We start from the raw sequence: 26,706 nt of genomic DNA on the forward strand, positions 1-26,706 counted from the left end.
GCAAATGAAATCAGTATCAACAAAATTCATCTTTGCAATCCAGACATAAGCTGCACCTGAATTGGCATTTAGATGTGTTTACACACTGTTTGATGCAGAACATGCATGCATTTAACCTGCAGTTACAAATGCATAAATAATGTTTTGATATATTAAACATAAAACATTGAATACTGATATTTGAAATTATTAAAAAAAAAAATGAAAAGATACTTTAAATGTGAAATTAAAACCGCCAGTAGGTGGCAGTAAGTCACTGTTAAGTGAGTCATTGCGACAGAACCGAATCATTTAAACGGTTGATTCATTCGATTCATTGCTCAGAGACGCAAAACAGTGCTCTGGCTTTGTTTGGAATTATTGTTGTTGGCGAAATAGTGCAAAAACAGGCAATATGGTGTCTAAAACGTAAGTCTCTTAATAAAACTTCCAGTTTATTGAACTGTTGTAAAAAATCAATATCACATTTGTATATGGTAATTTTGGGAGAAAAAAAGGCACTCTTCCGTGTGAACTTGAGTATAAATATACACATTTTCTGCCCCCATGTCTTGAATTTGTGATAATTCTGAATGTATTTTAATAGACTGAATCATGCAGTGATCAGGCAGAGCGCACTCGAAATGCGCACGAGCACTAGACGACTTCACGTAATGCGTGCACTCTGTAGGTGTTTTGAATGTTTTCTTTTTTTTGCGTCGTGAGAATATTGAGCAAAATAGCTCACTTGTCATGGTGTTATTTAACTATATCATGTTATGAATAAGCGGACACCCTGTGTTTTATGCATGTTTTGTTTTGGAGTTTTTGTTGCATTTACACGGTTTTGACCAGCAGGCGTCACCAGCGTGTGGTGTTTCGAGCGCTTCGAAAGAGTGAATCATTTCGCGAAGCAATTGGTTCAATTGATTCGAAGCTTCGAAATGGTTCGTTTCTCCCATCACTACTGTACAGTATAACAATCGACTGACCGCTGGCGCCCTCTGCAGGACAAAAACTTCATCCACATGTTCATTATTATAGTTATTACAAGTGAAGACATTCTGACTACTCTGCATGACTAGTTTGTTTTTTATCAGAGCATTTTCCATACTTTAAACTGCAATGCATGCTCTTATAGTTCACATGGGTCTACTTTTAATACTTTATTCACATGAAAAGCCATTGTAACTAATACTATCCTGAGCTATGGCCTGCTTTTTCACAAATTAAGTAATAAAATGAATAATTACAGCCATTCAACAACATGCAGACCATCATCAGTCAGACTTGTTGGTGGTTAGAGTTGGTGAGCTGTGCAAAGATAGTGTAATTCTATACTGTAACACTAGACAAAGGATGTGGGCAACTTCAAGAATTGAAAATCGAATAGTGTGTTGTAATTATTTTTTAATCAAAATAATTAAAAATAATTAAAAAGCAAATATTAATTTAATAAATTAATGTTACCCTTATAATAAACATTTACACAAACTATTTGAAATGCATTATAGCATCTGCATTACACAGACATAGCTTGCAGGATTTACAGTAGAGAATATATCACTCACCCTGCTGGTGGCAGTCTTTCCAGTTTTCTTCACAGGGCTATACTCATCCTCCTCTGAGCTCGACTGCTTCCTCTTCTTGCCTCGGCCTTTCCCGCCTCCTTTCGGTGCTGCTGGTGATTTTTTAGTGCCTGTGTCTGAGTCCGAGTCCCAGAGAGCTGTTTCAGACTTCTTGGCTTTTACTGGAGCTTTCTTCTGTTTAGGTGCTGTGTCTGCAGGTTTCTTAGCTGGAGTAACACAACAACATGATTTCAACAGACTGGAAATGAGCAATTCACATTTACTCGTTAAGATTGCTAAGATCTGAGCTGGTGAGCTACATGTCCACTGTACACACATGCTAGTAAAGATTTCTGTAGACCACAAAACCAGTCTTAAGTCGCTGGGGTATATTTGTAGCAATAGCCAAAGAAACATTGTACGGGTCAAAATTATAGTTTTTTTTAATGCCAAAAATCATTAGGATATTAAGTAAAGATCATGTTCCATGAAGATATTTTGTAAATTTCCTACTGTAAATATATTAAAACTTCATTTTTGATTAGTAATATGCATTGCTAAGAACTTCATTTGGACAACTTTAAAGGCGATTTTATCAATATTTTGATTTTTTTTGCACCCTCAGATTCCAGATTTTCAAATAGTTGCATCTCGGACAAATATTGTCCGATCCTAACAAACCATACATCAATGGAAAGCTTATTTATTCAGCTTTCAGATGATGTATAAATCTCAATTTCGGAAAAATTGACCCTTATGACTGGTTTTGTGGTCCAGGGTCACAAATATCTGCTCATTTAAAGACTGAAACAGAATGTTCAAGAAAAAAAAAATGCTGGGCGAGACCAGATTTCCTCCATCAGGAATTGACTGGCTTGTGAAAAGTGGTTGTGCCATGACAGTGGTTTTGTGAATTGTGAAATTATTTCAGAGGACATGACTTCATTTCAGAAAATGCAATCAATCCATAAGTTATTACATTTTGATGAAATATTGCTAGGACAAACTTTTTTCTTTGGAATAACGCACTGATGAATTGTTCACAATAACATGAAGAACACACATAAAGGAGGTAAAAAAGGTTACATTTTTGAGTTTATGTTGACTTTTAAACATGATTACTCATTGGCGGTCAGGTACCTTTTTTAGCTGGAGGTTTGTCAAAAGCAGAACTGCTGGAATATGATGAGTACACTGGACCCCTGTCATCATCGCTGTCCGACTTCACATCTGATGAACAAACACACATTATTACACATGCACTAGCATGTTTAGTTTAGTTGCTTGTTACACGATAAACCACCACTGGACACATACAATCATCACTGCTCTTGTCAGCATAGGCAGCTTTAGATGACACCACAGTCTCTGGATCCTTTTTCTTCGCTGGTGAAGTGGACCTGAAAATGAATTCATTAAAACTGAAATGAGCTGCATTCTATTTGATTGTCACTGTCAGAATAATATGCATACTACATAGTTTCATTAAATGAGTGGATCTCCCAAAACCTATCAAAAACATACAATTGTCATTCTCAGATTCCTGTTAGGTTATCATTATAGTAAAACAACATTTGTTCCTCAAATTATATAAAAATAATTACTAATATTAATACAATAATATCTGTATTTAAATCAGCATAAAGGTAGTACAACAAATATATAAATGCATGTATAAGTGATGCTCTGTATATTCTTTAAAATTTAAATAGTAAAAGTAAACAATCTATATTGCAACGAGTTGAATTTTTACAGTACAGTCATTTTTTGCATTACAGTAAAGAGAAATGTGTTTAATTGTCATGAAAACAATGTCACAATGTAAAAATCTTAATGGTCCTAAAACAGCAACATTTACACAAAAAATTACATTTCTGAAATATGAACCTAAAATGATTGTGACGGGCTTTGAGAGATTCACCCAAAAGTGAATATAAAGACAAAACATACAAATTAGTAAATGTTGTTTTTGGAGGGAAAATGTCATCGTCATCATCTTTATCGTCATTGTGTCGCTCTGCATCTTTATAGTTGTGAACTGGTGAAGCGGAAGCATCATTCTCCTGTTCTTCATCACCATCCTCCTCTTCCTCCTCTTCAGAGAAGTCAAACGTGTACTTGGCCTTCACAGCTGTGAAACAACACAACACAAAACATTTTAGGCTATGCATTTGTCATTTTAACACAATATGAGTAAGTTACATTTGTTGGAAATTCAAATATTCACATACGCACTACCACTTCCGCACTTTTTCAAAAATTCTATATAATCTTTCAGATGCTGGTCAATTTCTTCTTCCATAGATATTAAATGTTTTTTCTACTCTCATGTGTAAATAACATACAGCAGTCCAGCCCACTGATGCCATGCAAATATATACGGTGTAGGGATGTAATGATTCACTCAACTCACGATTAGATTCACGTTTTTTTTTTTTTTTTACAAAATGAGATTTAAGACAAATTATATATTAAATTTGTCCTTTTATTATTGCTTGGACAAAATACTGTACGTTTCTTTGTGAAATTGAAATATAACACTATAATAATATACTAATATAGCACTTGTAAATTATTGCTCTTTTGTTTTAATATGCATTAACAGAGGCAAGATGAAAAGAAAAAATACCATCGAAACAAAGTAAGTTCCCCTCAGACATACATTCATATAAACTCCTACCCGTAACTGAATCGCGATTTGTTTAGCATCTCAACCGATTTGAATCGTCACATATTTAAATCGATTTTCAATGGGCTCGCGGTTAATCGTTGCATCCCTAATACGGTGAAATAAAAAGTATAAGTGTAAGTATATCACCCAGGCCTGATGATAAAAACAGTAACAGTACAGAAGTATTAACAGAAGCACACGCACCTGAGGCTCTCCTGTATGAGGTGTCTCTGGGAATAACAGGTTCATTTTCATCCAGCTCACTGTCGGACCGAACATCATTAACTTCATCATCATCTGACCATGGATTCCTCTTCTTCACTTTCTTAGCTGGAACTTTAGCGCCTGTTGGCTTTCTTTGTCTCGGAGAGCCTGAAAAGATTATATTAAAAATAAAAATATTTAAAAAAAAAAAAACTCTATTGAAAGTAAACTGGAATTAAACAGAGTGCCAGTATTTATTGTCACCAGGTTCTTTCTTCTCTCTCTTCACCCGAGGAGCTTTGGGTTTGGCTCCTGGATTGGGAAGGCCGGATGGAGAAATGAGGGAATTCTCTCCTTCGTTGGAGCCCAGCACACTGTCCTCATCAAACTCCAGCTTCATGGCAGCATCTAACTCAACCTGACATGAACACACACATCTTTAGACATGTACACACACTACCACGCTTGACATTTATTAGCTGTGCTTCAGTCTATTTAGGTATAATTGATATAGGACTCCAGACTATTACATAAACAAATAGTAATCACAATATTACTACTGTTTGTCACAAGTAGGCATGGGTCAGTATGATTTTGACGGTATGATAACCTTAAGCACAAATATCACGGTTTCACGGTATCACTGTATTGTCGTTAAATCTCTTATTTTTAAATGACTGGGTAAAAAAAAAAAAAAAAAAACTTTTTTCCGCTGAACACAATATATTTTGTTTTTGAGCAACATACAGAAGCAGATGCTCTGAATGAGACGCAGATTCACTCTCTGACAGCAGGAGGCGCTCATGGAACAGCAGATGCAATGTTTCCTTGGATACCGCTGTAAACAAAGCAGCGCTGCGCTGAAACACTGCTTTAACATGAACTATACAGAGACGAGATTAAAAGAAAATACCACGTAAACTTTTCTGAAGACAGTCAGTTCCCCTATGTATAGTGTCATTGTTTTGCCTGCTAATTACGTCATAACCCATCGATTTCCGGTTTTGTTTTGTAGAAAACATGGAAACACCAAAGATGCTTTATAGTGTCTTTACACATCAATGTATCGCCACAAGCCGCAGGGTTTAATTTTGTTTTGTTTGTGTATGTTTTTTTTGACTCTCAAAGCCGTGATTCCCAACTTATATTAACAACAGCAATGTCTGTAAGTGCAAAAAAATCTAATTTTTATAAAAAAATAACTAAATAAATGTAAAAGTTTTGAAAGCGTTCAACACCAGCTGGATATATACCAGGTTGTAAGACTAGGCTGGATGTAACATGCACCTTAAGTCCTGCATTGAATTAATACCTGTTGCACCAACTAGGTGTAGAGCTACGTAAGGTAGATTTGAAGTGTAAAGAGCATATTGCTCAGAGAGGTATAAATCCTTGTAAATAATATTGCACGTCTTTAGGTCCATTTACAGCCAGAAATATGTTTCTGAACAACAAGTTAAGCATGTTTTTTTTTTTTCTGATGTCTTCTTACTGACCAATTTTATTTCCTGTACTAATATAAAACAGTATTATCTTATTACATAACCACAGTTAATAACTGTACAAGGTGAATTAAGTTGTATGTGATTAACTTAAAAAAACAAAAACAACAAGATAAATCTGTATTCAGATTTCAGAATGAGCACTTAAAGGACATTTGAATTTGAAGTGTTGGTGCAACAGATGTAAATATTTATCTGAAGGCTGGCTGTAGCTAAGCCCAGTGTAGGCCAACACTAGATCATGGTAACCACTAGGGATGGGTATCTTTTACATTTTATCGATACTGATACCGATACTGCTTATCGATACTGTTATCGATACTATTTGGTGCAAAAAGATATGAAGTGAAATGTTGTTGAAAATGTCAAGTTATTTTATTACTGCTGAACTTTAGCAACTGTATTAAAGTTCTTCAGTCAAAAGCAGCGAGTTATTTTTTTCTTTGTGTTTTATTTTATTAACATTAAAGGAATAATTCACCCAAAAATGAAAATTGTGTCATCATTTACTCACTCTCAAGTTGTTTTAAACCTGAATGAGTTTCTATCTTCTGTTGAACATAAAAAGTTATTTTGAAGAATGTGGAAAACTAAACAGTTGCTGGTACCCAGTGACTTTCATATTTTTTTTCCACTACTATTAAAGTCAGTGGGGACCAGCAACTGTTTGGTTACCCACATTATTCAAAATATCGTCTTTTGTGTTCAGCACAAGAATAAATAAAAATTAATACATGTTTGGTACAACATGAGAATTTTAGTTTTTGGGTGAACTATCCCTTTAATGACAAGCGGCAGCATGCTTAGTACTGTCCCTTTAAGAGCTGCATGCATCTGTTTTTCTCTCAACTGTTTACTTTCACTTTAGACATAATTAACTGTGTTTATATGTAAACCTTGTGTGTTTTTGACAGTATTAGCGCAATCAGACAATAACTAAGATAACTAAGTAATTAGGTGCTGTTTGACCAGCCTTTTAGTGTACGGACGCTTCGGGTGTACGCGCTCTGAATAAGCACATGTCAGAACAGCGCGCAAATGAAATGTTTAACCGGCAAGGCTTTAAATCACGTGGAAATAATGTACTTTTGTGATTGCGAATAAGTGCAGTGTCTCGTGAGTGTAACTCTACCGAATCAACATTTGATGTGAATGTGTCTCACGAGTTTCAGTTGGAGCTGGAGCCGCGAGACATAATACAGCGCATTGCTTGAGTTTTCTCTCAACTGTTTACTTTCACTTTAGACATAATTAACTGTGTTTATATGTAAACCTTGTGTGTTTTTGACAGTATTAGCACAATCAGACGATAATTAAGATAACTAAGTAATCAGGTGCTGTTTGACCAGCCTTTTAGTGTACGGACGCTTCGGGTGTACGCGCTCTGAATAAGCACATGTCAGAACAGCGCGCAAATGAAATGTTTAACCGGCAAGGCTTTAAATCACGTGGAAATAATGTACTTTTGTGATTGCGAATAAGTGCAGTGTCTCGTGAGTGTAACTCTACCGAATCAACATTTGATGTGAATGTGTCTCGTGAGTTTCAGTTGGAGCCGCGAGACATAATACAGCAGTGCATTGCTTGAGGTAGATGTTGTGTTTTCTTAGTAAATGTTTCATTATATTACTAGTGTTGCCTCCTTTGTTCACTATTACACTACTGCATATATTGCATCTGACACTGGTGTCACCTAGTTTTGTAACGTAAGCCCACATTTTCAAAAGTTTCACTCTTGCCGCGATGACTGATTGCACGCAAACACACACCGTGGATATCACACGCACGCTGAGCAAACCTCGGCCACATCATTCAGTGAAGAAAATTGACAAGCAGCAGCTTCTAATTCGTCTTTAGCATTGAAGTATACGGAGATAAAACAACGCAAGTATCGATAACAGTATCGTTTGTCCTGAAGCTTATCGGTATTCTGGTATCGACCCAATTACGGTCCAAAAAAATACCGGTTCTTGGTACCCATCCCTAGTAACCACAGGTAAAATCATGCATGGCTCTTCTCTACCACAGTAAAAATAACTATAGTGTTTCTATAAAACTGTGGTATTACTTCATGATTCAATTATATTCTTTATATTACTGTATTTTCTGTAGTACAAGTAACTTATATTCCAAAGTGACTTATATTTTCCGGAAAATACAGTATAACTCAATTCTATTACTCCTGTAATACATTGCATGACTATATTTATTATAACATTCAGTTTGAATACACCACATTTCAGCCTCACACACACATCTTTACCTTCTTCTTTTTGGTGAGTTTCTTGGAGGCATCGGCTTTCATAGCGAGTGTGACCTGTGGCTCTATCCTGCGGCCAAAAGGAGAGGGCAGAGTTTCCTCCAGATGCATCTTTTTCACTTTAGGTTTGCCCACCTTCCCTTTCACCAGCTTCACGGCCTTCCCAGAGTTCACACTCTCCTTCTCCTGCTCCTCCACACGCTGGAAGAAAGACAGAGAGAAAACTCTCACACACTTGATCACCCAATCCTAAAGCTAATGTCTATAAAAGAGACTCACATCCAGCTCCTCAATGAAGACGGCCAGATCTTCCCTCCACAGATCGTCTGACTTCTTCCTCTGGAGTTCATTCAGCTCTGCTCTCTATATAAAACATTGAAGAGCAACACTCACAGTTAAGACTGAAGATTTCTACCTGCTGTTGTTCAAATGAATAGTTCACCACGTGATTTTTAGTGAATAACAACTTAAAATTTGGACTTTTCCTCATACAAAGCTATTATATGACTTCAGAAGAATAGATAGAATAGGGGTGAGCAATATACTGGTAGACTCGACTAGTGGTCGACCGATATATCGGCCGATATTTGGCATTTTTCAAATATCGGCATCGGCTGATAAGTTTTTCTGTAGAAGTCTGTCTAATAATCAGATAGAACTGTTAAACAAAGGAATTAAAATGTATACAAAAAAGTATTATAACGATTGCTTTTATATTATTAGTAATAGAACGGCAAACATTATAATACTTTCTTGTTTGCCGTCAGCATTCAGCAAATACGCATTTATATCATTTAAACAAATCTTTGAATGGCTAATGAACATTTAATTTTAAAAATCTTGCAAACTTAGTCAAATCCAGCTGTGAGATCTTGTGATGTGTGCAATTGTATCCTGCATGATCGCGTGTTCTCTGCGTGACTTTCGGTCCATGTGAATTGAATGCGGACAGGAGGAGAGTTCTGCTTGACTGGACATGCGCGATCGACTTACTTTAAACTTGTGATTTCAAATTATGCTGCGCTTCATGCTTTTGCCCACTGTCATATTCATGTCATTTTCACTGTGTACTGTATGTAAAATGAGTGTTACCTTGGTTTTATTTGAAAAAAAAAAAGATTCCCAATGCACACAAACTTCCCAGATTACTGAGTGCCCTGTTCGTTACAGTGTTTACTTCCTTTTTAATTATATTTTTATTAAATATTTATTTATTTGTGAAAACACATTTATTTTTTAATCCATTTTCAAATGATTGAAAATTTCTTAAATATTAATTAAAATAAATAAAATTATATTGGCTTTATATCGGCCATCGGCCACCCTGCTTTCCAAGATATCGGCATCGGCTGTCAAAAAAACAATATCGGTCGACCACTAGACTTGACAGACAGGGACACTATAAATGTAACTGTAAATGTATTTAATGCACTCGGCTGAGGCAACTGCTTCTCCAGGGTTTCTACAGACATGAACAAGTTAAATTTAAGACTTTTTAAGACTTTTTATAAAGCCATTTTTTCTATAAGTGTGCATTATCTTTTGAGTCAAATTCTTACATTTAATCAGTGCATAAGAATAATAAGACATTTGGGCTGTTACCAAGCAAATGAAATCAGTATCAGCAAAATTCATCTTTGCAATCCAGACATAAGCTGCACCTGAAGTGGCATTTAGAAGTATTTACACACTGTTTAATTCAGAACATGAATGCATTTAACCTGCAGTTACAAATGCATAAATAATTTAATATATTAAACATAAAACGTTGAATACTGATATTTGAAATGATTTAAAAAATGAAAAGATATTTTAAATGTGAAATTAAAACCGCCAGTAGGTGGCAGTAAGTCACTGTTAAGTGAGTCATTGCGACTGAAACGAATCATTTAAACGGTTGATTCATTCAGGAACAAAACTCTGTCATGTTGCTCAAAGACGCAAAACAGCGCTGTGGCTGTGTTCGGAATTATTTTTGTTGGCGAAATAGTGCAAAAACAGGCAATAAAACGTAAGTCTCTTAATAAAACTAGTTTATTGAACTGTTGTAAAAAAAAAAAGTCAATATTACATTTGTATATGGTAATTTTTTAAGAAAAAAAAGCACTTCCGTGTGAAATTAACTATATGAAGTGGTATATACACATTTTCTGCCCCCATGTCTTGAATTTGTGATCATTCTGAATGTATTTTAATAGACTGAATCATGCCATAAAAGAGCGCACTGTAAATGTAAATGCACTGTAAATGTAAATGCGCACTAGACTTCACATAATGCGTGCACTCTGTAAGTGTTTTGAATGTTTTTTTGCGTTGTGAGAATATTGAGCAAAATAGCTCACTTGTCATGGTGTTACTTAACTATATCATGTTATATACCTCAGTGTGTTTCTTCTGAGTTTATATGTGCTGTTACGCTCATTTGTTATGAAGACTCTCACAAAGAGACAAACAGAGTGAGCCTCAGAACCTTGTATTCTGTATTCTGCTAACTTACTGCAATTCTCTCTGATGACGCAATCATCACTTAGAAAAAATCTTCGGTCTGTCCAATAATTGTAAACAGTCATTAGGTCCGTCAGACTAAGATATTTTAGCGGTAATGTGACCAAAAATATTTAAGACCCATCGAATCCGAATTTAAGACTTTTTAAGGCCTTATATTAGGAAAACGTTATTTAAGACATTTTAAGGACCCCTGTTCTCATCAGGTGGTTTGTTGCCTCGGCGTCTTGCATTAAATTGGTTTAATGCACAACTAGCCGTGGATTATCCCTTACAATATAAATCTGATATGAACCATTGAATGTAACACTTGGCTGTAAGAGTGATAGATAATAGTACCTTCAGGTCTCTCTGCTTGAGGAGTTCCTCGACCTTCTCCTTGGTCAGACACCACAGAGGCATGTTCAGAATGTAGTTAAAATTCGGCCCAGAGGAAGAGCCAGAGTCCACTGAGCCGAATATGTTTTTCTGAGGTAAATGTGACGTTACGTGACATATTGTTTTTATAAGCTATTGTCGTCTTTCCGCATTTGAAACACTGATTGAGCGATTACATGAGACAGGATACAGATTTCAGTAAGTTGTACTCTTTCTTTTAACATACCTTCGGATGTTCATTCATGTTTATGTCATGCTGTAAGTGCTATTAAAGCAGAGGAGATGATCAGTTCGCACTGCCGCTTCTAACCGAGGCGCTACAGCGATTTGTCACTCCACATTAAAAAGCGCCAAAACGGCATCTGAATATTGTAATAAAATGGACAGAATTTGAAATCTGAGACTTTGTTTCATATCAAAAGTAACAAATCACAAAGCTTATTACGTGAGAATATTGAGCAAAATAGCTCACTTGTCATGGTGTTACTTAACTATATCATGTTATATACCTCAGTGTGTTTCTTCTGAGTTTATATGTGCTGTTACGCTCATTTGTTATGAAGACTCTCACAAAGAGACAAACAGAGTGAGCCTCAGAACCTTGTATTCTGTATTCTGCTAACTTACTGCAATTCTCTCTGATGACGCAATCATCACTTAGAAAAAATCTTCGGTCTGTCCAATAATTGTAAACAGTCATTAGGTCCGTCAGACTAAGATATTTTAGCGGTAATGTGACCAAAAATATTTAAGACCCATCGAATCCGAATTTAAGACTTTTTAAGGCCTTATATTAGGAAAACGTTATTTAAGACATTTTAAGGACCCCTGTTCTCATCAGGTGGTTTGTTGCCTCGGCGTCTTGCATTAAATTGGTTTAATGCACAACTAGCCGTGGATTATCCCTTACAATATAAATCTGATATGAACCATTGAATGTAACACTTGGCTGTAAGAGTGATAGATAATAGTACCTTCAGGTCTCTCTGCTTGAGGAGTTCCTCGACCTTCTCCTTGGTCAGACACCACAGAGGCATGTTCAGAATGTAGTTAAAATTCGGCCCAGAGGAAGAGCCAGAGTCCACTGAGCTGTCACTGTCATTACCATCACCATCCTCGTCCTCATCTTCCAAAGACTAACATCATCATCATCATCCAGCCAAACAGAGAGAAACAGTGAGTAAAAAGTTCAAGAAGTAAAGACACTAGAAACTAGAAAATGCAACTTATTATAATATTATAAAATTACAAATTAAAATTAAAAAATCCAACTTAATAACAGCCATTAATGTAACTTACTGACAGCATGCACAATTCAGGGGCATTTATTGCACAAAAGAAGTAGTTTGGCGGAACAACATTTTATGTCAAATATTTCTTGGAAAATTCCAATTTCGATTTGATTCGATTTGATTCAATATGGATTATTTTGGATAGATATCAGGTTTAGGACATGGCAAATTTTCTCAAGGAAAAAAAATCTCTCGACTAATGCTGTAAAATATACGAGTCAATAATATGAAAGGTTGAAATTTGCTGATTTGCATACAAACACTTAAAATATACTCAATAAAGTTTTTGTAATATTTAAGTTAACTTTAACTTTAAATTACATAATTAAATTTCTACTCCAATTCGTTTTTTGAAATATAAACATTTAAATGGTGGTTGTCACAAAAACTTGACAGATTTATTCAAACATAAATTAAATATTGAAGAACAGTAAAAAAAAATAATGACTATGTTATATGGTGCATATTTAGCAAAATGCTGCTCTCTAGTTCATTTTTCTAGCTGACTAATGTGTTCATGGTCACGAATATGTTTTTCTGAGGTAAATGTGACGTTACGTGACATATTGTTTTTATAAGCTATTGTCGTCTTTCCGCATTTGAAACACTGATTGAGCGATTACATGAGACAGGATACAGATTTCAGTAAGTTGTACTCTTTCTTTTAACATACCTTCGGATGTTCATTCATGTTTATGTCATGCTGTAAGTGCTATTAAAGCAGAGGAGATGATCAGTTCGCACTGCCGCTTCTAACCGAGGCGCTACAGCGATTTGTCACTCCACATTAAAAAGCGCCAAAACGGCATCTGAATATTGTAATAAAATGGACAGAATTTGAAATCTGAGACTTTGTTTCATATCAAAAGTAACAAATCACAAAGCTTATTGCGATTTATTGGATGGGCGGCGCGCTACAATGTTCCATTCATTATCTAGACTAATCGATTCTTGGGATTTATGAATCGATATCGTTTCATAAAAATGAGAATCAATTAACATCGAGAAATCAATATTTTTTACCCAGCCCTAATGTGCATCTCAGAAAACTCTGCAATGATGTGATTTTTTATGAATTTGTGGATGCAGCAGCTTAAAGTGTGGGTTCCATTTTGAAAAATGAATTATTTTGAATGTTTGAATGTTAGAAATATAGAGTATATAAATATAGAGAACTCATATTACACATGTCTAAAATTTTGTGTTTGGTCATAATGCACGGACTTTATTTATCTTAATACATGACCTTTAACAGATGCATAAATGCACATAGCTGTATCCTCACATACCTTCTCCTGGGCTTTGTTCCAGGCTGCAACGGGGTCAGATTCGTATCCTCTTTGCACCAGCATTCGGATCAAGTCTCTTTTTGACTTGTTCTCTGGTAAAATAATACAAACCATTAAAACATTTCTCTTTTAATGTTTAAAACAGATTTTTAATGGCCCTTCCTTCATTTGTCCTCTGCAGTAAGGCCGTTATTACTGTTATTACACTGAAGCAGAGATTCAGATTTACCAACCAGAAAGACAAGAAAAAATAAATACATATTTCAGACAGACGCATGGATAAACATCTCACCGATTGATATTTTTCCTTCAATCTTCTCCAGCACAAATCGTGCCTGGTTGGAGAGTTTGGCTGCCTCAGCGCCCAGACTACCCACCAGCCAGTCCTTCCTCAGTTTATAATAATGCAGGCGCAGCTCGAAGAACTCCTTCAAGATATCCTGCACCGACTCATAACGCTTCAGACAGCCCATGTGATCAAACAGCACCTACAGCCCAGAGAAGAAATGCATGAGGCAAATAGAAATCACATTATCGGTTTCACAAAAAAACACGGTAAAATTTACGATACATTGGTGACATTATTAATAACCTTCAGCGTTTTTCCTTAATTTTTTGGTGTATAGTATGCTTTAAAATTATTTCTCATCAATCATGTCATTCTCAAGTGTCTGGAATCACTTGATAAAGTATATGAAAATAAAGTGCAAGTTGTACAGTGCGAAAGTTGTCAATAGTGTCAACACTGATTTAGTATAATGTTGTTAATTATTTGTTTAGTTGTGTTTAGACCTACTGAGTATTCAAAAGGGAAAAATGACAAAAATGCCCATCTCTAATATGGTTGTATTGCTCTAACATGCACATTGCTTTGTGTTGATTTTATTTGCACATTTGGTTTGCTTACTTAAGTTTGTGTCCATTAAAACCTGCACTAGGAAAACTTTTACCACTCATGGCCACATGGTGCCATCTTTAAAGGTACACTTTTGGCACTCTAGCAGTTAATAAACAAAACTGCATGCGTCTTGAGGAAGAACACTGGAGCTGGAGCTAATGTTTATGACGAGTCATGCAGGTACTGGGCTACTCCACAGTGGTTTATGTCTCCGCAGATTGTTTCTGGCGTAATTATGTATCAAGTGTATATGTGAAATCATGACAGCTTGATTCAGGAGCTTCAGGGGGGGGAGGTTCGTACCATTGAGTTGCAGGTGAGGGACGACTGCAGTTTGAAGACCTTGTGAAGACCGGCTGCCTCTGCCTGTGCAAGCTTCTCCTCTGTCATGCGCACCACAAACTTCACTGTGGTGTCAGTGTGGTATTCCTTATAGTCGCTGATCAGAGGAGGAGTTTTATCTGTTCCTTGGAGCATGGGCTCCAGAACCGACTCCTTATATGCCTGAAAGAGAGAAAAGATGGCATTTCTGGCATCCTCAGCACATCAGTAATCCAGTGAAGAGATCCAGCTTTATAAAATCAAAAGACTTCTACAGGTGACCTTACCTGAGTCCAGGTGCGAACAGGAAGTTCAGTAATCTCAACAGTATTTTTGTCCAGGACGGACACTTCTCCGCTGACCAAATATTGGTTCTGTCCCAGCTCATGAATGGCACCTTTGAAATTCTTGTACCTGGGCAGCTAACAAAAACATGAAGAGATGCAGAGAATGAGTAATTTAAACTTATTCTGAACCTGATGACCCCTCTATCCAAAGATATGGTATCTGATGTTGTAGTGCTGTTTCCATAAGCACTAGTGGCAGCTGTTTATCACTGTAGCTAGATAAGGTCTCAAGAAACAAACATGCTAAAAATGGAGAACACTGACCGCTTAACTTTTTAACTTGTGCTTTTGTTCCTTTAGTTTAACTATCATAACAACACGGACAGAATAGCACTTGCACCTGTCTGCTGCAGAGACATTTCAAAAATTGGGTAAACCTTTCCCAAACATTTTGGAAAATTTGCGTTATCAATAATTAAAAAAAAATCAATCAATAGCAATTCACCTCTGCAAATCAGACCAAATTCCTCTAATAAAATTGCGCTTGAATTGAGACGTGCTGGTAAACAAGTAAACAGTAATAAAAGAATAACAAAGAAACTGATTACGAGCAATAGAACAATAAAAGTAAAAATAATAAAACAAAGCGAGCACTTAAGATGTGTGCTTTTTAAAATCACTTGAATGTTTGAACTGGCAAGGTTTAAAAACACATGCAAATGATATACTTTCATGACAGAGCAGCACTGCAATGTCACGTGTGTAACTGTAATGTCTATACTGTGAGACTATAATTAAAAATCTCTACCACTTGACAAATTTCTACCGGTTTATCGAGTCTACCAGTACATCGCCCACCCCTACTGTGACTAACTCTTGACACTAATTCTAGACATCTTTAGAAGGCAAATTAACTTATTTTCCATCAACTGGTTAAAATTTACAATGCTGCGTTTATGTAACGTGAATGTGTGGGATTTCCAGGTCATTAGGAATATACAGGTAATATATACAGGTATATACAGGTAAATAACTAGAAGAATAACAAAATGCATTAAACGGTAAAACTATTTGCACTACAAACCAGTGTGTTTTAGTCAAGTCAAGTGAGCTTTATTGTCATTCCACCATATGTGGAGACATACAAAGGAACGAAATTCATTTTGTTCATATTTCACGTTTGTTTATATAGGTTTACATATGTAGCACCGTAGTCATTTAATTTATTATGACAATAAATTAAAATAATATAACAAATATTAACAAATTAAGTTTGCAATGTTAACAAGAATAACATACTGTTTTTGAACAAGTAAAATAACCAAAAGCGGCATACACGGAAAGCCTCGCACATTCAAGATAAAAATGGCCACACATGAAAACAAGTATCCAAAAATAAGGTGGAAACCAAGAAAAAAGTTTCTGCAGTTATCATGATATAAAAATGCTTAACCGTCACATGCCCAGTAAACGTGCAGTGGTCAGGACAAGAGTAAGGATGGGGTCTTACCATGGGAAGAGGGTCCTGGTGGTTGAGCATACGGTTAATGTTGTTGACGATCTCTCGCGGGTCGTAGTTGGAGATCTTGCAGGCCCAACCAGTCCCGATACCCTCAGCTCCGTTCACCAGTACCATGGGAATTATGGGTATGTACCACTCTGGCTCCACCTTCTGGTTGTCATCATACAGAAACTTCAGCAGGCTGGAGTCCACAGCAGGAAACAACAGTTTGGCCAGTGGACTGTAAGAAAAAACAAAAACTGATTGCTTTAGATATAGATGTAGTCATAAAGCAAAATATAGTTACTAAGCTTAGTGTCAAACTATGTGATAGAAGAATGAATGAATGAATGAATGAAATTAAACAGTGTGTATTGAAATGACAATAAAAGCATTAGGGCTGTCACAACTAATCAATAAAATAAATTGATAATAATAATTAATAATGAACATAATTGACAACGAATGGAGACAATGCATCTGAAACATAGTGGAGTGAGCTGCAGAGGGACCCAAGTTATCCTAAACATGATAATGCTTTACATTAAGCAATTTAAACAACAAAATAATATATATTTACATTTACATTTAGTCCTTTAGAAGACACTTTTATCCAAAGCAACTTACAAATGAGGACAATAGAAGCAATAAAACCAACAAAAGAGCAACATGTAAGTGTTGTGGCAAGTCTCGGTTAGCCTAACGCAGTACACATAGCAAGGTTTTTTTTTTAATAGGTTTTTTTTTTAATAAAAATAAAACACGTCAAAAGAATAGAAAAAGAATAGAGAATGCTAGTGTTAGAGGGTCATTTTTATAATAAATAGAAAGAAAACAAGAAGATAGTCTGTCAGAGTCTCTCTTTTTTTTTTAAAGAAGACAAGTAGTAAGAATAGAAATTGAATAGAGAGTGCAAGCGTTAAGAGGGTCAACAAGTGTTTTTTTTTTTCTTCGGGTCAAACGAAGATGGAAGAGATGTGTTTTTAGCCGATCCTTGAAGATGGCTAAGGACTCGGATCGAGTTGGCCAGATCATTCCACCAGGAGGGAACAGTTAATGTAAAAGTCTATGAAAGTGATTTTGTGCCTCTTTGGGATGCACTATAATGCGCCGTTCACTTGCAGATATAATATAGTTTGACGGGGCTTGCCCTGTCAGGTGCTTTGATAGAGAAATTATATTTAAAGGGCACCTATTATGCAAAATCCACTTTTACATGGTGTTGTAACATATGTTTGGACATAAATGTGTGTTGGCAGTGTGTGAACACAAGCACCCTACAATGACAAAAATCCACCCACTCCTAATTTTTTAATCCCCTTTAAACCAAGTCAGTCTCACTAGGCCTGCTGTTTTGATTCTCTCGTAGTGTGACGTCACATTGCGTAGGGCGGTGCCACGGGTGTTGATTGACAGCCCTGCATTGCTATTGTTTCCGCCCTCAGTGGTTGTTTGCTGTCCTCCATTTTCTCCGCGCTTGAGCAGCTGTAACGTCAACAATGTCTCGCAAGCAATCCCGATGCTCCGTGTTTGGATGCAAGACTGAACATAAGAGTCTTCATTTTCTCCCAACATCTGAGCTGCTGAGGACGCTGTGGCTTACTTACATTTTTCACTTCAAAATCTACCTAAATACGTTCATCACTCCAGACCCCTTTGTGAATGTCATGTCGTTATATTGTTTACCGTTTTAACCATATTTGTGTGTGTACATTAAGTATTTTTTAACTGATCAGCGCCGCACTTGTGAGATTAGTTCGCACCGTTCGTAGCACGAGATTTGTTCGGTAGCAAGGTCGCGCGGCTCGGTCCATTGATCAGCGTGAGTTGAGATGAGTTCTCTCGCTCTCAGTTATGTTGCTTCTACCGGCTGTTTATTGCTGTAGATATGCAATGCAGAGAGACATATACGCGACGCCCTCTTCTGGAGACTGGGAATATGCAGCTCATTTGCATTTAAAGCGATACACTCCAAAACAGCTCTTTTTTTAGACACACCCCAAAAATGAAATTTTCCAGCTGTTATAATAAATGATCTGTTGGGTATTTTGGGCTGAAACTTCACAGACACATTCTGGGGACACCCAAGATCAATATTACATCTTGTAAAAAGGGGCATAATAGGTGTCCTTTAAAGCATTTGAGACTCATGTGAGGCGCATAACATTTAACGGCTTTATCCTTATCTGTACATGTCAGAATGTCACGCGACTATTTCCATTTTGCATAAAGTCTCATCCTGACAGCAAGCAAGTCTCCTTTAAGCACAACAGCGCAACAGAAAAGGAGCACAATACTTATGACTAAAACACACATTTTGCTATAATATATCTTGTTAGACATTAAATATAATGTGACGAGCAGGGCGGGGCTGAGAGCTGTGGGAGCAGAACGAGGCCAGTGGAGCGAATGTTAATGACTAATGAGTTTATGGTCTGTTCATGAGAATGTTAATGGTCTCGAGTGCCACAGAGGAGCTCCGGAGGGATAAAAGAAGAAATGACGACAGTGAAAGACGAGAGAGGACCAGGCCTAGGACTTTTTTCATTGCTGATTTATGTTTATGTGTTTAAATATATACCATTTTTATTTTATTTGAACTTCTGCTTTAAAACGGTAAACAATCAGCAACTGATGTATAGCATAGCCTACATAAATACATTCACTACATTTTTTTTCATAGCCTTCAAAATACATTGTTTGGATGTATGCACCAGTAAATGTCAAAACAAATAAACTCTTACCTAAGCATAGTGAAGATGTAACGAGGGCTGGCAGCATCTTTCCCGCCGTTGATACGGGTACCAAACTGACCGAGAGGCTGAAGGATGTTGATATTGTTGCTGCCCACAAAGTTCTGGGCCAAATTCACGATAGTCATCATCAAGGCTTGCTGCAGAAAAGATAACATTTCTCGTCATAAATCTTTCATTCTATTCAATTTCATAACTTTTTCAATAAATAAGTGTACATTTAACAATTTTTTACATTATACAGGGTTCTTACACATTTTTACCAATACATTTCCATGACCTTTCCATGATTTTGAGACAATATTCATGACCTAATGTTCCATTATTTTGCAAGAATACATGTAAAATAAGAAGAAAAATCTATGTTCAAATTTATCATAGCATACGCTAACTAAAATGAATGACTATTAATGCTACTTATTTACTTTCTTTTTGTTTGAATAATAAGTACAAGCTACGACTGTGCCAGAGGTTACTCCACGCAGAGAACATATCATATCACATCACTGAATAATATAATTTATTTAACCAATATTATCAACTAAACTCAGGACCTAAATTTCATTTAGGTACAGAAATATACAGAAATTAAATAAACTGTAAATTAAAAACAGATTAATCCATAAAATTAAAGTTACAAAAGTTACTTAGTCAAGAGCAGTGATTGATCTTTTTTTTTGTCTTTTGTTGTTTGATTAACATTAATGACTGACGGCACAGCTTTATTACGCTGCTGTCCCTTTAAGACCGACCACACGGATCCAGTTTACTGATACCATAGACTGTATAAAAACATGGACGTAGTGTCCGTGACGTCAGCCGTAGGTTTCTGAAGAGTGGTTTTGAAGCTCAAAGTGGGCAGAGCTGGCCATCGCCATCTTGGCAGCGCGTCACCGCGCGTCACTCCCGGATAATTGAAAATGGGCAAAGCTGGTTGCTGAAACCACGCCCTCCTAGCTCGACGGCAGTGACAGCAGCGGCAATCCGCCTGTCACTCAAGTGGCCACTCCCTTAATTATGCAGAACTTTAAGGCTTAATATAATTTAAATGGATGAGTTATAAAAAAAATTCAACCAGGTACTGTACCCAGTGGAAAACCCCCCAAAAGTGAACCGTACCGAGCCGTACCGTGCCGTACCATGCAGTGGAAAAGCGCCATATGTCACTTCCGTGTTGGCTTCATGAGAGAGGTTGACTGATACACAATGGTTTTCTTTCTCAACAACTGCTTACATTCACTTAAGACAAAACCGACTGTGTTTATGAGAACATGACGAAATTCAGGGCCTGTTAAAAAAATATATTGTATTACACAGAGATTTGTGAAATAAATTTTCATGACTTTTCCAAAACATTCACGTTTTTTTCAAGACTGTTGCATGATTTCTTGATGCATCGTCTTGTTAATCGATGCATCAAGAAATCCACTGTAAATCACTACAACAGTGAGGACCAAGAATAAATAAAAGAAGCAAGTCAAAGAAAGGTTTGCTACAAACTTCGCCGTGATGGTATGCAGACATCTCAGCCACGGATCCAGCCAGCTGGGCCACCTTGACTTCCCTTTTATCATTCCTCTTCATACAGGTGAACAACACCTTCCTCTGACCCGGCTTCAGACCTGCATGCAGCAGATGAAAGCAGACATTAAGTTCAGAAGCCCAGTTAAACCCCAGACAAGCAGCAAATCTACATCATTATCACTTCAGTCAAACATAATCAGGCCAGCAAAAAAAAAAAAATTACTCAAAGTAAGAAGAGAAACCCAGGGTTTAACGTGTAAGAACGTAACTGAAGATACACACCATCAACAAGCGATGGAATCGACCGCTCGTTGTCAGAATTGGAGAAGAGGATGAGTTCTTTATTGATGAAGTCATTGTATGACAGGTGTCGTGTTGATGTGCCATATAGGAATTGCTGTGATGAGACAACAGGGACGTGCACAATGACTGATCAGACAATTATTCATTTCCTAAAAGTAGTCACTCGTACTTGACAGTAAGAAGAAAAACAAAACAGAAATAAAAATTTAGTTTAAAGGAAATCGGTTAAAACAAACTGTGAATGTTTGCTTGACATAGTCTTGCCAAGTTTAAAAGAGCTTAAAACAGTCTTGAGATTTGAAGTTTAAGATAATTACTATGATTAACATTTGCTATTTTACACATTAAAATAATTAATGCAATAAATGCAACATCCATTTTTTTCAATTTCCTGAAATAGCTTATGCTAATGTCTTTTCCCCACATTACAGCATATGATCACTCTGTGAGCGGCTCACCGGCTAGCAAATAATGTTTGCAATGTGCGAAACCCACATGTAGGACGTTAGCATGTTGCAAGCCTTGCCTGGCTACTTGTTTTTGATCCTGTCAGTAACATGCTTGTCTCTTGCAAACTAGTAACTTTATTACTTATTTATCATGACATAATATATAGTGCATATCTTTAGTCCCCTAGGACCTAGTGTGTAAGCCAAAGGTAACTGAAAAACTCAAAAACAGTCAAAATATAATGTCTTTTGAGGTCATTAAGGATTGAACGGTAAAGTGCAGGTAGATGTGGTGTCCATCAGGAAGCAGCAGTTCATCCTTTGTGCGGTCTATTAAAGCAATAAGCCCCAAAACGCTCTGGATCATGCCTAACAACGGCCCTTAGATGCTCTTAAATCACTGTAGATCACAGATCTACCGGGCTTCACATGCAGCATTGGCACAGTAATAGTGCAGGTGTGTGTTTACAGTGTATTTAACACAGCTCAGACAATCCTAATCAAGGACTGGAGCTATCAATTTGATAAACTTTTATTAAGAGCAATGAGGGACATTTTTGATACTGATGGATCACAGTCCTGCAGAGTTTAGAATTGCTTCAGAATTGCTTGAAAATTACAGGACCGAAGCTGCCCATCCCTTGTTTAGAGTATACAGTGATTCATTCACAGATAGAAACCCATCCAGATTTAAAGAGGACATTCAAATAGAACCCAAGATACAGGGCAATAATTTACTACTTCTGTTTTTAAAGTGATATATTCACAAACATTTCTCCTTCATTTGTTAGAGTGTGTAATTGATAGCGGTACCTCAGGCAGCCCATGCATCCTCCTCTGCCGTCTGTCCTCCATGAAATTAGTCAGCCACTCTTTCCTGTCATCCGTTTTCTTTTTACTGAAGGCCTGAGCAGAGTTCACACACAATGTTAACAAATTTGTTAATATCTTAATAAATGTAATGTTGCACCGAATGTAGTATAAACAAGACCAGTAGTGAACAGTAGTGACTAACTAACCAGTGTGATGGCCGCATCATCTTCAGTGCCATTGTACTTGAACATAATTCGATGTCTCTCCATGTCAGCAAAATATTCCTTTGCTTCTTTGCTTGTACTGGTACCCAAACCTGACAAATGTGCAGTAAACATATAGTCATGAATGCTGCTTGTTTTTAGATGCAGACTGTTTCAAAGTTAAGATAAGTAGTAAAACAAACAAACAAACCTTTGTAGTACTTTATGTGCCAAGTTTTATAATTTTCTGTGTGCTTTTTCCATTCATCAAATTCCGGGATGCTGTAGAATGATACTTCCTGTTTATTCTTACTGGCCTAAAGAGAAAATTTTAAAAACAAGTATTAAAAAATGAAGCAGCACTGATAAACAGGGCATTTTCTTTATTGGATGATTATCATACCTTTACGATGGGTGTGATAAACTCCTCCAGGAAGGTGTGCTTCAGCAGAGATGGCCAGTTGTGATGGAAGAAGTTAATGAGAAGACCCTTGATGTGAGAGCCATCTTGATCCTGATAGTACACGTAACAGAAATGATGCATACAGGAATAGAGAACATCTCTGCATACTTAATGGATAGAAAAGACATGTTCTTTCAAAAAATAATCAGTGAAGACCAACTAAAGCACATAATCGCACCTGATCGGTCATGATCATAATCTTTCCATAGCGTAAGCTCTTCAGGGACTCTGGGTCATCATAGCTCTTCTTGTACTGAAGACCCACAATTTTAATGATGTTGTTGATTTCTGCATTCTCCATGATCTATAATCAAAATGAGGTCAACTTCCAGTTAAAAAAAACACACATGATGTTTAATAAGTAGATGTGCAGAGGGAGATTTTGGACCAATTAGATCTAACTAGTAACGGGGCAACCCAACGTGACGCCACAGAAACACAAATCAAGGAATTAGTAAACTTAGCCTTATTGCTGCCGTAGCTGGTTAAAAACATTTTAAAAAACATCTTATAACATTTGTATTCTCAAAAAGTAATTTCAAACTAATGAAATATTTTAGAGCTGAGCATAAAATTAGGGGTGTAACGGTGCACAAAAATGACAAAAATATTTCGGTACAGCAGGGTGAAGAAACAAAACATAAAATTACTTTTTTCTTTTTCATTAAACATCAAAGTATAAACTGTACTGTCCTATTCTAGAGGGGGAAACATGGCATTTCAAACAATGTTTCACACACACAGAAGTTCCACACATGCAATTATGCTCTTATTTTCTACTATGGTTTGTCTTTCCGTGTCAAGGTTCTTGGAGCTTACCTGTTTGTGTGTGGCCTCCCTCACGTTTAGCATCTTTCCTCTGAGTGGAAACACTCCATATCGATCTCGCCCTATCACTCCTAAACCGGACACAGCCAGGGACTTGGCTGAATCTCCCTCAGTCAGGATCAGAGTGCACTCAGAAGAGTGTTTCCCCCCTACACGACAGAGCGAGAGTTACTCACGGATTAATCAAGCATTTAAAAACAGCTTTTTCATATTTACAGTACTTTAAGAAGTCATCTGCCAAACACAGAAGCTGCTAAAATAAAACTGCAATTACCAAATGAAGACTTTTTCACATAATGTAACAGACATTAATGTTTTCACACCAACACAAACGTTTGGCCAATTTCCACATGTTCAGACCAGAAAGGCTACACAAAAACTGTGGTATAATATAGCATTTGCTTATTAACATGCTGATTTATTTGTATATTTTTTTATAATATTCTTATGTTGGTCTCAGTATTTAATTTGATATTTGCTATGACTTATTCAAATTAAAAAGTTTATCACACAGATTAAAATAAAAAAGTTTATCACACAGAATTTTCAGTTTGAACGTTCGGCTTGGTGTGAACAGGTCAATAAGGCATAATTTTCTTTATGCAAAATATTATTTTTTCTTCAGATTTTTTTTATCAAAGATTTGAGTTTGAGGTGGACATTTCTAGACAAATTCAAATAACATTCACAAAACATTCAAATAACACTGGAATACTGAAGCCCTAGTTTAATTTTAGGAATGAAAGAGATTGCATCCAAAAGTGGAAGTATGTCTCGGGTTACGCATGTAACCATGGTTCCCCGAGAGGGAACGAGACGCTGCCAGCATGACCGGTGTCTAAAGCTAATGTGAAAAAAAGCCAATCCTATTGGTCCACGTGACCCGTGACGGTGCCCGGAAGTATAAAAGGGCACCTGCTGAACACGTCACCAACTTAGTTGTCTGAAGGAGACATAAACAGGCCGAAGGCATGGTGAGAAGACACAGCGTCTCGTTCCCTCTCGGGAACCATGGTTACATGCGTAACCCGAGATGTTCCCCTTCTTGGGAACTTATGCTGTGTCCTCTAGCAGAAACTTTGGGGAACGAAATGCCAACCATGCCATGACGAGGCCTGTGCCTGTCCACCTGGTGAGAGACCAAGGAAGTGACAGACATACACCAAGCCTTTCCTCAGATAGGGGCCAAGCCACTGACGCCTCGGGCTGCTCACATAACCTGGCAGAAATGGGGGAACCCAATTTCAGATAAAGGGGAACATCCCAACCAAGTTAAGAACACAGCTATCCTCAGATAGCTATGCTATGTGAGTAGGGATGCACCGAAAGGAAAATTCTGGGCTGAAACCGAAAATTCTGGATGCTTGGCCGAAAACCGAAAGCGAAAATGCTTTGTAATGATTATTTATTATTTTATTAAATAATATAAAGTAATTGTGTAAGACCTTTTAATTTAACTCAATAATTTTTAATGATATTGAATTTAAAAAACACAAGCCAATAAAATAACCACACTTTACTAAAAGTAACACAATAAAACTGGACAGAATTTATATTAATATTGGTAACAATTTACAATAAGGTTCATTAGTTAACATTAGTTGACTACTTTATTTAACATGAACTAAGAATGAACAATAGTTCTTCAGCATTTATTAATCTTAGTTAATGTAAATTTCAACATTTACTAATGCATTGTTAAAATCAACAGTTAACAGTTAGATGTTAACAGTTAATGCACTCTGAATTAAAATGAACTAACAGTGAACAACTGTATTATCATTAACTATCATTAAGAAAGATTAATAAATACTGTAATAAATGTATTGTTCATTGTTTATTCATGTTAGTTAATACATTAACTAACATTAACTAATGGAACCTTATTGTAAAGTGATAACATAAAAATATTATTTTTATTCACTTCTCTGTAACAGAATCAAACATAAGTTGTTGTTGTTGTTGTTGTTTTTTTACTAATTATCCAAATAATGTATAGTCCTACAAAGCTATTATTATCAGAGCATGTGAGCAGAGCATAGCGTCACGAGAGGGTAGCTTCATTTTACCAGCGTTGTCCAGTACAGCTGTATTACAGCATGTTATACTACATAGAAAGTATAACTACAAGTATACTACATAGAAATTTCCTATCAGCGTGTTATTTGAGCGGACTTTGCTTTTTCGGTGAGGATAAGCGGTACACGAGCACATTCATAGAGCAGAATATTAAGTGTTGCATCAAACCGCGCAGTGACGAGGAGAGTGAAACCTGTGTGCTGAACACTGCCGGGCGCAGAGCGCGCCATATATATTATGTATTATATAATTATATATATTATATATATTATATTTTCAGCTCGTATTTTCGGCCGTTTTTCTCTTTTGGTGACCGAAAATTCGGTGCATCCCTATTAGAGGTCGACCGATGTATCGGTTTTGCCGATTAATCGGCACCGATAATTGATTGCTGGAACTATCGGTTATCGTCAAAAATCCATGCCAATAGTTTTCCCGGGTTGCGTCCATTGCTGGAGCGGCTGAGAAGGGTCTGCTGTCATTATACAGTGCGAGAGTGGCCTCTAATGGTTGAAATCACTGACAGCACGTGCTATTTGTTTAGACACGTGATACTGCACGCTGAACAGAGCGGGAAACTTCAGACGCGGATTTAAATGCAGCCGACAGAAAATCCTGCCGCGCCACAGAGCGCCA

At 36.7% G+C, this 26,706-nt stretch overlaps 1 protein-coding gene across 1 annotated transcript in view; it reads right to left on the reverse strand.

Annotated features, from left to right (window-relative positions):
- Positions 1–26,706, reverse strand: part of LOC107655887 (DNA topoisomerase 2-beta-like) — a 49,006-nt gene that overhangs the window by 2,411 nt on the left and 19,889 nt on the right. The window contains exons 12-34 of the mRNA XM_016443499.1: positions 23,983–24,140; positions 23,342–23,467; positions 23,104–23,214; positions 22,912–23,017; positions 22,704–22,813; positions 22,498–22,590; positions 21,215–21,329; positions 20,909–21,030; positions 19,400–19,548; positions 16,665–16,896; positions 15,155–15,289; positions 14,850–15,050; positions 13,941–14,136; positions 13,649–13,740; positions 12,042–12,203; positions 8,464–8,547; positions 8,188–8,385; positions 4,687–4,840; positions 4,423–4,590; positions 3,498–3,678; positions 2,865–2,947; positions 2,688–2,777; positions 1,551–1,774 (exon numbers count right to left, since the gene is read on the reverse strand). Coding sequence (XP_016298985.1) covers positions 1,551–1,774; positions 2,688–2,777; positions 2,865–2,947; positions 3,498–3,678; positions 4,423–4,590; positions 4,687–4,840; positions 8,188–8,385; positions 8,464–8,547; positions 12,042–12,203; positions 13,649–13,740; positions 13,941–14,136; positions 14,850–15,050; positions 15,155–15,289; positions 16,665–16,896; positions 19,400–19,548; positions 20,909–21,030; positions 21,215–21,329; positions 22,498–22,590; positions 22,704–22,813; positions 22,912–23,017; positions 23,104–23,214; positions 23,342–23,467; positions 23,983–24,140 — 3,290 coding nt within the window. The remainder of the gene's footprint in view (positions 1–1,550; positions 1,775–2,687; positions 2,778–2,864; positions 2,948–3,497; positions 3,679–4,422; positions 4,591–4,686; positions 4,841–8,187; positions 8,386–8,463; positions 8,548–12,041; positions 12,204–13,648; positions 13,741–13,940; positions 14,137–14,849; positions 15,051–15,154; positions 15,290–16,664; positions 16,897–19,399; positions 19,549–20,908; positions 21,031–21,214; positions 21,330–22,497; positions 22,591–22,703; positions 22,814–22,911; positions 23,018–23,103; positions 23,215–23,341; positions 23,468–23,982; positions 24,141–26,706) is intronic.

The sequence above is a fragment of the Sinocyclocheilus anshuiensis genome, unplaced genomic scaffold (assembly GCF_001515605.1).
Source record: "Sinocyclocheilus anshuiensis isolate Anshui unplaced genomic scaffold, SAMN03320099.WGS_v1.1 scaffold1309, whole genome shotgun sequence".
In the NCBI taxonomy this organism is placed as follows: domain Eukaryota; kingdom Metazoa; phylum Chordata; class Actinopteri; order Cypriniformes; family Cyprinidae; genus Sinocyclocheilus; species Sinocyclocheilus anshuiensis.